At 39.5% G+C, this 15,433-nt stretch overlaps 1 protein-coding gene across 5 annotated transcripts in view; it reads right to left on the reverse strand.

Moving 5' to 3' along the window:
• The window catches only part of CFAP20DC (CFAP20 domain containing), a 251,483-nt gene that overhangs the window by 48,596 nt on the left and 187,454 nt on the right, over positions 1 to 15,433 (reverse strand). For all 5 annotated transcript variants that reach the window (XM_032868454.1, XM_032868452.1, XM_032868453.1 and 2 more), the window contains one exon: positions 5,699 to 5,760. In XM_032868454.1, the coding sequence (XP_032724345.1) occupies positions 5,699 to 5,760 (62 nt within the window). The remainder of the gene's footprint in view (positions 1 to 5,698; positions 5,761 to 15,433) is intronic.

Raw genomic sequence — 15,433 nt, forward strand, 5'->3', positions numbered from 1 at the left:
GGCAGCAATAGGGACAGCTTTTCTTAAGCTAACGAGAGAAATGATGAAAGTAAGAACTGGTGCCTTTGGTTTTATAAACAGATCATTAAGATGTAATGCAAAAATGTAGATAATGGAAAACAACCATAACACAACGTTCAGAGAAACCGTTTGCAAGGCTAATCAGGAAATCCTCTGTTGTGGTTTGGTCTGAAGGAGGAGTATTTGTTAAAAAATCTGACTTACTTGCTTTAAAATTATCCAAACTTAATCATTTCAGAAGAAACATGACATGCAAGTTCTGTATTTTATTTTATTTATTTATACATTTTCTCTCTTTTGTGTTGGTGGGGGGGAAAAAAAAGCTTAAGCAATAGAGAAACCCATCAGGCTGAGTCCTGACAACTGGGGAGAAAAGAAAAATGAAGCCACGGCGATCAGTCCAGAATAGTACTTGTAGGTTACGATGACAGGCCAGTTGCCTCAGTCAGGCGGGCTGAGCCAGCGTGAACCGGGGTCAGTGGTTATTAATCACTTGTCAAAGTCTGTAGGGCTTTATCATCTAATTATAGTTATAAGTATGTTTATATCACACCAAACATGTAGCAAAGCGGCAAAGGATGCAAGCCTTCATACAATTGGTGGTGACATTTGAAAAATCTATAGATAAGCAATAAATCATAAAGCAAACACTGCAAAAAACCATGCCATTCATTACTGTTTGGGCGTTCAGGGACTATTTTCTCTACTGTTTATTTCCATAAACATTTAGAACCTTATGGAGTCTCTGACTACCTTCCCTTCTCCCCCTAATTTTCCAATGAGTTGTAAAAATAGCAAATATAATCACCATTTGAAATGAAAGACTGGTTATTGACTCCATCCATAGGAACAGACAACCAGAGTGTAATCACAGCTTATTTTATAAAACCCATTTCTGAACAAAAATATCTCGAGCTGTTCTGAAGAATCTACATAAACACCTAAATGGATGTGCCTAAGGGAAAGCTCTAAACCCCACAAACCAATAGATGGCATTTTCAAAGAAATTACTTAAGGCTGCAAACAGCATCCATTTTGCTCCATTTGGCAACACGTACGTTTACATGCTAGGAGACATTTCTCAACAGGAATGAACTGTGAAATTGTTTCCTCCTACCCAACACGCCTCTAAATTGTATTAGATTATGTTAGCTGTTTCTGCACCTTGTCATAGAGGCTGTCAGTGCCCCAAGAGGCAGCGTGGGTGGACACTGGAGGCAAGGGCCCCAGAATCTGAGACACTGCTGAAATATCAGTCAGCATGTTACGCAAAAATAATAAGAACCATCAGACCCAGGCCTAACAACGCGAAGGGAAATGGCTTTGTTGCAAATCTAGACACCAGGGGATATCATGAGGTGAACCACGTGGATTTCAATCCTAGACCGTAAACTTCTCAGGAAATGATTACCATGGTTTCCCACTTCCATCCAATGTCAAGCATCGCTCTGCGAGCGCAAGTGGCTTCTTTGACTCTGAGGAAAACAATCTATGAATATATGCTGTGTTTTAGTTATTGGCATCCTAGAGTCAACTCTTCAAAACCCAAATTTGCCTGCTTTGTGAACTGTATGCTATCTTTAATCACAAACACATAAAACTAAGAAGGTAATTATGTTGCAGAAAGAAAAGTCTTCCCAGAGCAAAATGTACATGAAAGACTTTGGGGATATTGGTTGTTCTGTGACATTAATTAAGCTAACTGAAAACTGATTCTAAATATATGCATGTGTGGGCATGAGTATGGGTACAAGTGTGCGTAGGAGTATGAGTGTGGGTACAAATCTTTGTTCTCTGGAATAGCTGTAGATATTTCACTGAGGCTGACGTGGCCACTTCTGCTCCCACAGGGCACCAGCGTGGTGTCTTGAAGGACCTGCACCCACATGTGTCCTCATCCCCATCATGTCTGCATTACTCTGATCACAATAACACTCAATTCAGGAAATCAAAGACTACTTGCTTCTCATGTGTTGTTCAGAGCCTCTGCTGGTAGAACTTTCAATCCAGAATTCAGGTTAGATGCTTGTTCATCCAAGGGGTAGAGTGAAAGACTTTTCAATTCTCATATTTTTTTCATGTTCATTATCAGTATCTTCTAAATTTAAGTTTAAATTTCAGAGTTCTGTGTTTTAGGGTCTAGGTGTGGGATACGATTTGTAAGAAATATAATAAATACAAATCTTAAAAGAGTTATAGTTTTCAATTTTAAGTTAACTTACATGTATTACATGATTTAATTTATCCCATTTTTATATGATGATCTATGCTGACCACATAACTTTATCATTGTCTTTATTTACGGTCCAATAATGTCTTTCCACCAATTCTTTCAAGCTGCTGGATTTATGGAGCCAAGAGCCAAACCATGTAATCCACAAGTTTTCTGAAGAGCTAAATAATAATTTTCTAAGAAACTGGGTGGATAACCTGTTGACAAATGGGACTGACAGCATTTTGTCTTTGTTTTGGAATTTGGCTTTTTACTTTATTGTGTAAAAATGTAAATTAATTTTCCCTAAATGAATGAACATTTAATTGGCCAAATAAAATATGCTGTCTGGTTGTTGAATTTTCTTATATTCCACCTTTGGGAATCAAATATTAGAAGAGATATTTAAAGTTACATAGTACTACATCTAAACATTAATGAATTAATACAACATTATGAGGTATGTCTCCTAGGTAGGGCAGTGTTCCCTCTGACGGTGGAACTGCGTTTCATTTGTAGAGTCCATGAGTCTCATCAAAGACACAGAATCACAAGGCTGGAAGTGACCTGAGAGAGCATGTAATTCAAATCCTTTCCTTTACACATGAGGGCATTCATACTATTGCTGAGGTCTGGACAGGTTGAGAGGCTTGTCTGAGATCAGATACTGGGTTAGTAGGAGAATTAGGATGGGACTTGGGTCCTCTTTCTCCTTTTGCCTTTTACCTTTTATTGAAACAAAAGTCTCCACTTTCTAACACATCTGTACTATCACATTCATTTGTTCAGATTGCAAATACTGATTGTTACACTTTGAACCAAAGCTGGATTTCCAGTTACCTTAAAAGTTTATTCATACACAGATTAAAAGAGCTTATGAGCTAAAAGATTTTAAGATTTTAAAATCAGACAACTGATTTTAAGAATGTTGAAATACCTTTTTATATACTCTGAAATTACAAACTCAATTTTGCACTCCTTATTATATTTATTTATGACAGTGGCAATTCCCCCTACCAGATAACATGAAAGAATGACCAGATCATGTGTATAAATCAGGAACACTTAGAAGTAATTACTAATAAAGAATGACCAGATCATGTGTATAGACCAGGAACACTTAGAAGTGATTACTAATAAAGAACATTTACTCTACTTCTGTCAATATTCTGGGCCACATTAAAAGTCCTGTAAACCATGTAGGTGGTCTCCCAGCAGCCACGTTAGTTTTACATGGCTCGGTTGGCTGTTCATTACTGACTGGACCGAAAGTGGATACCTGGCCCAAGCAAGGCCAATCACATTCTCTCTCCTGGAAAGTAGGAACTGGGATTCAGACGTAGCCTGTCAGGCTCGGGATGTGCTATGAACTGTAACATATAAACTCAAGAGCTGTCAGATAGCCATATGTGACTGCAAACAGAAAGCTGTTGGCTTAGAGAGAACAATGGAACAGAAGGAAGAAGCAAGGAGAGATGGAGTGAGGATACCGCCTGGCTGCCTCTCAGCATTATGGTTCTATTTCCTTCCTGAGGCCTGGCTGCCCTTCTGTTCCAGGGCAGCTCTGTATACTTTTTTAATTTTTTAATTTTTATTGAAGTTCAATTAACCAACATATAGCATATCATTAGTTTCAGGTATAGAGTTCAATAATTCATCAGTTGTGCATAACACAGTGCTTATCACATCACGCAACCCAATCACCCAATTACCCCACCCCCACCTTCCCTCCAGCAACCCTCAGTTTGTTTCCCATAGTTAAGAGTCTCTCATGGTTTTTCTCCCTCTCTGACGACTTCCCCTTCAGTTTTCCCTCCCTTCCCCTGCAGTCCTCAGCCCTGTTTCTAATATTCCAATATGAGCGAAACCATATGATAATTGTCTTTCTCTGATTGACTTATTTCACTCAGTATAATACCCTCTAGGTCAATGTAAATGTTAAGTATTCATCCTTTCTGATCAGCCCTGTATTCTTTTTTTAAAAAAGATTTTATTTATTTGACAGACAGAGATCACAAGTAGGCAGAGAGGCAGGCAGAGAGAGAGAGAGGGAGGGAGGAGGAAGCAGCTCCTCGCTGAGCAGAGAGCCTGATGCGGGGCCTGATCCCAGGACCCGAGATCATGACCTGAGCTGAAGGCAGAGGCTTTAACCCACTGAGCCACCCAGGCGCCCCGCAGCCCTGTATTGTTACTAAACAAATCTCTCCTGTCTCTCTCTGTCTCTCTCTTAAGACTAGCTAAGTTGCTTTTGATATGTTCGACTATAATTCAGACTCTGTGTAATAAATATCGTACTCTGGGGTGCCTGGGTGGCTCAGTTGGTTAAGTGTCTGACTTTGGCTCAGGTTATGATCCTGGGGTCCTGGGGTCGAGACCTGTGTGGGGCTTTCTGCTCAGCGGGATGTCTGCCTCTACCCCTCCCTCTGTATCTCCCCCTGCTAGAGCTCTCTCTGTCTCTCTCTGAAATAAATAAAAATAAAATAAAATAAAATAAAATAAAATAAAATAAAATAAAATAAAATAAAATAAAATAAATACCACATTCTAGAGCCAGAGCTACAATACTAACACTGGTGTTTTGGCCCATTTTATGGGATGAACCATAGTACAGGTGAGAGAGCTGGACAATGAGATGCATTATGATAACTAAGATCCGGTAGATGAAATTCAAAATAGACTGATTTTTAATAAATTCCTAGTATTTAATAAATAGTAATAAAATGATACTGAGTTGTGCTGATAAACAAATTTATTTTCTGGAAAATCATATACTCCTACATATATTTCAAAAACACAAATTCCAATTTGCTTGTCTTTAGTGAGCCTAAGATAATGAGATTTTTCTATATTGACAAATGACTCATCATGTCAATGACATTTGTGAAATAATGAAATAATTTTGGGATTAACTTCTGAAATTTTGGAAAAAGAGAATGGCCTTTGAACTGAAATACGCCGTCTTGATAAATTTAAAGGAACCGGATAATACCAAAGGATTCATGCCTAAAAGGTACTAAACTTCACATACTGATTAAAATAAAATATCTATGTAAATAGAATAATATGGAATAAATTAACACTTAAAGAGAGCTTGCTGTGTGCCTGAAACTAAGAATTTAGTTTAAACTAAGAATTTAGTGCTAAGAATTGTTCATGTTTTCATTCATATGATCATCCCAAACGAACAGGGAGTAATTATGATGCCTGGTTGACCTGAGTTAAATGGTTGCTCAGAGTCCTAAAACTGGTAAAAGGGCAGAGCTGCCATTTAAACCTAGGCAGACTGTTAACTACCACACCATAGTAGTCTAAATAAGAAAAGTAGACTGAACTCAGCCTTCTAAAGAAAAGAACTTTGGAAGCTCTTTAGAAGTTCTGGAAAACAATTTTGTGACACCAAGAAAAATGCACAATCTTTCAAATAATTAAAAAAAAAAAGACATTTAGCTTATTAATGAATCTTACCGGGGGTTAGAAGGAGAAGGTGGATTCATCTCTTTCTGATAGTGACGACCCTGGTTGACAGGCTATAAAAAAAGACAGAACATTTTACTAATGAGGGTAATGTTAATGTGCTCTCATTGCTGCCATTTTTTCCAGAGGAACAATCTCCAAGAAGGGGTTGTTTAGTTCACTGACGACCTACAGGCTGTTTGGAAGATCCAGCAAATATCAAGGTGGTACACATGAGAAAAAACAGGTTATTTTAATGGCCAGTCACTGCACAAGATAGCATCTATGGTGCAATTAAAGTTCATGTGTGGGCTCTCCCTCCTTGTAGAGTTTTTACGCTGTTAACGTTCATTGATATTTCCTGCTACAGCAAAATAAAAGATATCTCACAGAACCAGTGCTGCACAGCTGGTATCAGCAATAACTCAAAAGACCCTGAGATAAGGATTATATATTTATGTGTCCACATTAGGAAGTTTGCAAGGATAACTTGCATTTTTGCTAATGGAATTATAACATGTTAATCTTAGGTCAAAGTGGTCATTTCCCCAAGTGCGTAATAAAACCTCAAGCATTAATCAGTGAGTTGAAAAAAATGGTGCCAGTACCTAACAAAAATGTGAAACCTCAACTTTATTTTCCCTATGCGAGAAACGTTTAAGTTACTATTTCAAAACATCGTTAAACAACTCCATCCCAAAACAAGCTTTAAACTCCTGCCTCAATGGAATGTGATGTTTTTCCTTTGTTCCAAAAAGGGAGAAAATTCCATTATATCTGATACACATTCTCTTTTAACATCAGCTCACAGGAATTTTATGTGGTTAACAGCCTTGTAATTCTAATACGAAAATCATTTTTAACATTCTCATTTTATTACAAGTTGCAATTTCGTATACATTTTTGAATTGCATTGAAAGGATTTCCATTTCTTCCTAACCCAAAAGGGTTCGTGTTAAGCTTTTCTCACTCACAGGGTGGTCCTACAGTGTTGACTCTAATGGAGGGAAATAGTATGGCAATGGTGCCTATCCATACAGAGCACATATTCCTTATTTTCCACATACTCCTAATTTTAACTCCTAAAATATTAAAGATGTGGGTCATGGGAATTGTTTAGAGTAAACTGTCTTCCTCTATAAATAATCTCTTGGAAGTGTTCCTTTAATTTAAATCAAACACCCTGTCTGATAATCACAGTCACTTAGCCTGACTCTCTGTGATGCACCATGAATTTAAATGTACTCAGATACTTTGGTAATTGAACTGGTATCAATGCATCACCATTTCAGTAATAAGAAACAACAGCTGGGAGAACAGTGGAAGGAAAAACATGTCATAAGACATATTTGATCTCACTGGAGAAATAAGACTTCCAGCAATTTGCAAGTGAAATTTAGTTTTATGATTTAGGCTTTATTATTTCACAGCAAAAAAGGAATTAGCAAGCAAAGGGCCTAACAGGTTCTCTAGAGCATCTCACGCTGGTGCAAAAATACTCCTGATAAGACGTTCATTGGTATTCGCCCTGTAGTTCAGCTCTACTCCAGCCTCCAGTGAAAGGGCCTCGACCCGATTTGCTTCCAGAGGCATTTCCATAACTCTCTATGCATCATAGTTCTGGTATTCGGTAAATTTCCATTTTCTTAATTTTATACCATTAATTCTATTTACACCTGTCTCCAACCCCCTTATTCCAAATGACTTATTCCATCCTCTGGAGAATAGAAATGACTACAGAATCCTGTCTTGTTTGTGACTCTACTCTCAGACTACACAGAGTGACTCTTCCACATTTCCTCCTCCTGCTATATAAAACTGATCCAGGGATGCAAATAGTAAGAGAACACAGTCAACAAAAGGCTCACATTTATCGTGGTTTCTAAGTGTTAGAAAACAAACAAAATAACCAGTGGAAATGTTTCAGAATTAGTAAAGGGTGCTAACATGAGGGAACAGAAAAGTTCCTTTACTTTTGATTATCTCCTGTTCTTTTATTTAGCCTTCACTTCTCTCTCTCACCCCCCAAATTTCTAGCAGCTTGATCATGGGAAAGCAAAGCTTCTTTTAAAAATCCTGTTAAAATAATTGTAGGGTAATGGAACTCAGTCTGAACACCTGATTCCTTAACTTAATTTTTGGTATTGAAAAAACTAATTACCAAGTTGTTGCCCCCAAATATTTAATTCTAAGCCACGTTCATTTAATGGTGGTGCATCAGGGCAGAGCTTCTGACTGCCACGCATAACTGCTACCCACGGCCTTATGTGCCCCACCTGCTAGGGGCTCATATGGGGAAGGATGTAAATCTTGTTCTGGAGTGGGTACCATACAAAACTGGGTGGCCCCAATTCCCTTTCTCTGTACATGTTTCCTAATTTCATAATCAGTCTCTGGGACAGGAAGGGGTTATGGCAATGATGTGGCTAAAAAGTCCCTTTAAGGTATTTCAGTTCCGATAACTTTGCTTTGATGCTTTGAAAGGGCAGAGCTTTCACTTGGATGAGGTCTTTTTATTTTCCTAGATCCAAATCAGAATGAAGGAGAATGTACCTAATGGTTTCTAAGAGCTCTCTGAACATGATGGGCTGTCTGAAGCCAGATGTCCTCATCCACACATGGAAACAGATCTGTTTCAATACACATGTAGCAGTAAACCCATCTGTACTAACCCTGGGTAGGTAATAGCTGACGAATGCACCAGGTTAAAAAAAATTTTTGATTTTTTTGACTTTGGAATTTAGCTATATTCAGGGAATACCAGGAGAAGCAGCAAAAGAAGAGCAACCAATACCTACAGAGAGCTAGACAATAATCATAGCACTGGCTGACATTAATCGGCACAGGCTCTGCATTAAATCCTTGGTAGATATTATCTCATTTGCTCCTCGCAGCAATTCTGTGGAACAGACAGGATTAACAACTCCGTCTAACAGAAAAGGAAATTCAGACACTGGATGTTAACCCAAGGTCATGCCAGCCAGGAAAGAGTGGAGCCAGAGTTTGAACCCAGTTCACCACACTTTACCCTCTTAACCATTAGGCTGTAGTGCTTAATCCAGCTCAGAGGTTCGCCTACGGTGGTGAAGACCAAAGTTTCTGAAAACACATATGACATACTCAGTTCAGGTTATGGAAAAAAAAAAAGTCTGAAATACTTATTTGAGATCTATAAGACGACCTACTCACCATAAATTAAGTTCATGATTTCATTCTTATGACATACCACTATATGTTTGAAATTAAAAAAGCAAGTTTTGCCAAGCTGCTAAACTGGGGACAAACATAAGGTATAATAGATCATACTTTGAGAATGAGGGAAGTTTATTTCATGGGGTGACTTTCATAGTCACTACACACAGAACAACTCATACATTTCAGTATTACACTGACTCTAATATCAGTTTTCATATATCATTTCTACAGTGGTATAAGAACATCTGCTCATCTGATTTATCTGCCACTTGGCACAATCAACTACTTACGTTTTTAGTTCAGGAGAATTAAAAGAAAACTCATTACACCCAAAGAGAGCTGAGAAGTTAATGAATCTGTAGATCTGAACAAATTAAGACCTATTAACCATAAAGAGCCTGAAATGCCAATATATTATACATAGGACACGTAGTAGCCAGCAATCATCCTGTAAAATGAGGATATGCTAACGAGCGAAGAAATGGAACCGATCCTAGAAACTGAGGACCTTGTCCTTTTGGTGGCGCTGTTGCTATGCACTAGCGTCAGGAAAACGGAAAAACTGAAATTTACCACTGAGCCCAAGAAGCTTTGCTTTCCCATGATCAAGCTGCTAGAAATCTGGGGGGTGAGAGAGGGAAGTGAAGGCTAAATAAAAGAACAGGAGATAAGATAATCCTGCCATGTTAAAAGGTAAAGACAATATTTTCATGGTGTTATGTAAAACCTATGAAAATGGCAAAAATGTTGCAAGGTTAATCAAGACCATAAATAACTTGTCTGAGAACCTCACCATATGCTTGTAATTTTATTAAGTGCATTTTGCCTTGTTTTTCTCCAAATATTATGCTCTGCAGTGTGCCATGTTGATGGATGCACGCGAGAACATTTTTTTTTTTTTAAAGAAGCTGAGGAGATTTACGTGCTTGATATTAGATTACGGGAATTCTTAACTTGAAGGGATGATGGTTTTAGGGTTTCAGCTTACAAGATAGAGTGTACAGGAGGCATGCTTTCCTTGAATCTCAGGTAGAGGCAGGACAGAGAAATAATGAAATACTGAAATAATAAAATAACGAAAGGGCTTATTTGAAAGCTCTGAGGGGATAAGTCTGGATTTTAGTGATTAAGCTCACATCAAGACAAGCACAACAGAACCTCTACCTCTCCTTATAGCCCTCAGTAGTCACAAAAAGCAGAAATATCCTAGCAATCTTTTCTGATCATTCAAGTGGCCCTTTGAGGAGAATAACTTCGGGGGAGCAGCAGGTAACAACTAGGAACTTACTCTGCTAGGCACTGGGCACATGCATCCCCTGCACTCATTCAATTCTCACCATGCCAGTATGAGGAAGCCCTTTTATGATTCCCATTTTATAGGCCATTGTGCCAGTAAACGGCAGAGCTGGGATTTGAGCTCAGGTTGGCTGAAGTAAAGTCTGGATTCTTTTGGGCACCGCAAAAAGCTGTTTCCATTAATAGGTACTCTTTTTCCTTAAAAAGAAACCACACACACACACACACACACACACACACACACGACATGGTTTTATGCTATTGTCAATCAAAAGCCCTCACCACAATAAAATTCACTTAACAATCCATTGTAAGCAACTTTTAGCTCCCTTCCTCAGGCTACCTAGAGCCGAGTTTTTGAATAAATCTCATGAGGGCTACTCCTAACAGAAACTCTCCAAAATTGATTACTTGTAGCCTGGTTTCCACAGAAGTTGTAAAGTATTGTTTTAATTGAATTTGGTTCTAAGTTAGAAACTTTGAAAAATTTGTCTGTCAAAGGCCAATGGATTTCTCAGTAGGCTTGATTTATTTAGCAAGAGATGCCTACAAAAGCCAATTTGCTATGAGAAATATGGTTACATTTAATTACACTTTTAAATGACTAATTTATTATATCTAAACACCTTTTAAACAGTACATATTACTCTGAACTGTACAGATGCTGAGGAGAGCTGAGGAATCAGAGCTTGTAGTAAACACAATAGATTTTGCTAAAGACTCTTCATTCTACTTGGCATGGGCTTTCTGTTTCAGAAGGCAGTGCGTGTGAAGTCATTAGGTAAAGATGCTAAATTGAATGAGACCTGCTTAAATCTCCTTCTTAAACCATTGGTCATCCGTGGATGGAACTAGAGGATATTATGCTAAGCGAAATAAGTCAATCAGAGAAAGACAATTATCATATGATCTCTCTGATACGAGGAATTTGAGAGGCAGAGTGGGGGGGGCCATGGGGGGTAGGGAGAAGAAAAATGAAACAAGATGGGTTTGGGGGGGATGCCTGGGTGGCTCAGCCAGTTAAGCTGCTGCCTTTGGCTCAGGTCATGATCCCAGGGTCCTGGGATCGAGTCCCGCATTGGGCTTCTTGCTCAGTGGGGAGCCTGCTTTTCTCTCTGCCTCTGCCTGCTTGTGTGCACGCTCTCTCTCTCTCTCTCTCTCTCTGACAAATAAATAAATAAATAAAATCTTTAAAAAACAAAAATAAGATGGGATTGGGAGGGAGACAAACCATAAGAGACTCAAACGATAAGAGACAAAACAAACTGAGGGTTGCTGGGCTGTGGGGGAGGTAGGGAGAGGGTGGCTGTGTTATGGACATTGGAGAGGGTATGGTTATGGATACTGGGGAGGGTATGTGCTATGGTGAGTGCTGTGAATTGTGTAAGCCTAATGATTCACAGACCTGTACCCCTGAAGCAAACAGTACATTATATGTTAATGAAAAGCAAAATGAAACAAAAACAAAAAGAAAACAAAACAAAAAAACATTGGTCATCAGGCCCTGTCTGGAGAGAGATTTTTCCTTTGTCTGTATATTTAATATCATTTATTAAGTCTTGAATGTAAAATATTACCTGCATCACTCAGAGTTTATTTAAGCAAAGCAAAACTGAGGCTTATTTTGGAATTTTGATGAAAGCTACCTTATTGTAGAGTAAAAAAGGAATCTTTTTAATATTACTGATTGATTCATTCAGTCAATGACTAACAGCAGATGACTGAGTGTGACCTCATGCCCGGCACTGTGCTCAGTGTGGTACTGCCTTCAAGGGATAACAACCAGGCCTCAGGCACATCGCTAACAATGGCTCCCTGATGTGGTAAGTGCTAACATTGAGACTGAAGATAATGGGAACCCAAAGAAGGAATAATTCTGTGCAGGGTGGTGGAGAATCGGAGAGGTTTTCATGAAGCGGTGTGTTTGAGGTGGGCCTTGGAAAAAAGGGAATATTCCAGGTGGAGAAGAGGAATGGAGGGTCTCCCCAGGCAGAAGGAAGAGCACAATGAGCAATGACATGACTGACATGATCTGGACACAGGGCACGGCAGTGACAGGCACACCGCGTGATATAGCTAGAGTATGGGGGCCTTCTGTGTGTATGTTGGCTAGGGGTGAGATGGTGAGATAAACAAAGACTCATTCCAGGTTCTGTTCAAGGTGATGGAGAAACAAGGACACTAAGAGGAGATTATGCTGTTCAAGGAGAGACTCTACCCTCGCCTCCAAAAGATTTATTTCTGTTCCTTTTCAGAACTTGGAATTCCTTTCCCCTTCTTACCACATGATGAGCTGGCACTCAATCTCCAACTCTGGCTTAACTGTAGCCTTCTCTGTGAAAGTATCCCTGAAACCAACAGGTAGAATCAATTGCTTTCCCTCACGTGGGCCTCTCTTCTATGAGATATTATAAAACTCTTCATTCTGTCATCACTCAGTGCCCCGACTTACAGGGAGGTGTTGACTCTCTGCCTCTCTCCAATATGGGGAACATCTCAAGGCCAGGTCAAGCTTTACTTTTATCGCCAGCATAGCTCACAGCCTATTGTACCACTCAAAAGCAAAAGCAAAAGCAAAACAAAAGCACCCCAAATATGTGGAATGAATTAATGTGAGACAGATAAACTGGGTTGAGGTGAGAGTTTACACGAGTTTAACAGCACTCTAGCTTGTCTTAAGGGTTGCTTCAAGTTAACATACTTCTTACTTGCTGACTGAAGGCCCTTGATCTGTAACAGAACTAACTTCCTTTCTTTGAGATTTGCAGACCACTGGCCTTGAAGCATGATGGACCAGAACCTTCCCAGGCCACAGAGGCCAGCAAGCCTATTGGGAGCCACCTTGGCTTTCTGATGAGCCCATTAATTTTGTAGCAAGTGTTGTTCCTTTTCAGGTCACACAAATGACTTTACCACCTCCCTTTGTGTGTCTGCAGACCGTACCCTCCTTTGTGGGAAGAACACAGTCTTCCTACACATTGGGAAATGAGAGCCAGACTCCCTCGCACAAGCCCCGAGCACTGAGTTAATGTCTGTAGCTGGCACCATCGAGTTTGCAAGGGCCACTCTATTCCCTTTGTTGATCAACTGCCTTAAACCCCTTTAAAAACCCCTGGGCTAGGCAGAAATTTTGGAGTTGGCCTCTGGGTAAGAGTTGGCCTTCTCCCCAGGTGGCTGGCCTCCTGAATAAAGCTGAAAGTCTTTTCTAACCCAAACTCCTCTGTTGAGTAATGATCTTCCAAGTGACAGGCAGCTGAACTTGAGTTCAGGAACAAGAGTGTCATTGAGATATTCCTGGCTTTAGTGGCATAAAGGAAGGTCTGTCTCTCAAATGAGGCCTGGAGAAGGGCTACAGTGGGCTTTGGAGCTATGTCTGGAGAGATCATCAGGTACAAGGTACAAGGATGTGGGCTGAGTGCATTCAGGAAGTTATAACTTGGACTGAAGCATGGAGTAAAAGGTGAGGAACAGTGAGAGATGAGCCGGAGGAGGGAGAGGGTCTCAGATCATGGGGGGCCCTGTATGCTTAATCAAAGAGCCAATGGGAACTAGGAAAGGCTTTATGCAGGGAAGAGGTAAGATTAGATCTGGGCTTTATGAAGATCACTAATGTGAATAATAACAATAATAATAATGAGAACTAACCTCAATTGACTAAACGCTTATTGTGTCTCAGATACAGTGCCAAGTGTTTACAAGGTCATGGCTTAGATTTGAACCTTGGCCGTTTGACCTCAGAGCAGATATTCCTCACCATCAGGTGCTTGGACGGGAGGTACAGAGGTACCAGGAGATTACTGAGGGAAAGTCGATGAAAAATAAAGTGCCAAGGTTATGCTGTTAGGCGGGGAGGAGTAAAATCCTGAGGATTCTTAGGATTTGGAAATGAATGGGTGGGAGAAGTGAAGAAGTACTCCAAATTTCTGGTGGAGTGCCACTGTGGATGGCAGCGCCATTGAGATACATGAAAAGCATGTATCTTTGTAATAAATAAAGTTATTATTCATTTCTTCTTTTTCATTCTCCCTGTACAACTTCTAAAGAGAAAGGCATGCGCTCTCAGAAAGCCCACAATGGTTCTTTTAAATTGCTCTATTTAAACTCTATATGAGCAACAAGATGCAGAGTTCATTAAGAAACACAATTTTCCATTTGGTGATAGTTCCAATATTGAAATAGAGTGAATTTGATGCAATAATAAACATATCTTATGAATACCAAAGGTGGGCTTTTCAATTATTTTCTCTGTCTAACAAATAGAATGTTTTCAATTTCTCATTTGGTCAAATGGAGAGGTTATTAAGTTCATTACCAATGGTGCTATTTTTGGCTGTTTACTTTTATAGAGTGGAGTAGTGGTTGTGTATGAGGACTTTAGTCCTAACAGCATAGGACAGTGATGAGAACACAGTATCCGGGGCAACCAAGAGCTCAGCCTTTTCAGTCCATAAATAATCATTCCTCAGTTTGCCCTTTGGTCTCTGAGCTACTTCATGACAGAATGAGCTCATTCAGGAGGCCTCTTTTCTCTTTCTTATTTTCTGTTTAAATGACTGCTGAGGAATATTTTATAAGAAAGGCAATATTTCAATTCCATTGTAAATTGCATTGGCAAAAATCTGTAACTTACTCTTATGTTCTTAGATCTGGCTACAAGGATACTCTGAGTAACCAGCACACAGCGGTATTTTTGTTGGATGGGTAGATATTCTTTGGCACCAAGGCTGCTGGAGGCCTTATGTGTGCTTGGTCACTTAGTTTGATGAAAACATAACTAAGGCAAGAGAAGCCTGGACAATGGGCAAAGTAGGGATAAAAAACACTCATGAAAACATCTTTTTCCCCCTGCATCTCCTTAGAGGCAATCTGAATTACTCTTCTATGAAGACGTGTATGTAATCTCCAGAGCAGAAATGTCACCATCCACTGGATGTCTGTGGCATCCGTTTCACAAATTAAGTCACACACCAAGAAGTCACCTTGTCATGGTGGTTAGGAGCTCAGACTGAGGAGTCTTGCCAAGCTAAGTCTGAACCACTACACTCAAGAGTCTCAATTTTCTCATCTGGAAATTGGAATGCAACAGCACTTACCACATAAGACAGCAGTAAGGACTGAGTTTGATTACACATGGAAGGCCTAGTGCCAGAGCTGCTGTGATTTTGAACATCTACAAAGATGCTGGAGACTTGGGGAAAAAAAATTGCTTGGAAAGAAAACTGTAAGATTAATAAGTATTTAATTAGATATATAAAA

Source organism: Lontra canadensis, unplaced genomic scaffold (genome assembly GCF_010015895.1).
Source record: "Lontra canadensis isolate GAN:19392208 unplaced genomic scaffold, GSC_riverotter_1.0 scaffold35, whole genome shotgun sequence".
Lineage (NCBI taxonomy): Eukaryota > Metazoa > Chordata > Mammalia > Carnivora > Mustelidae > Lontra > Lontra canadensis.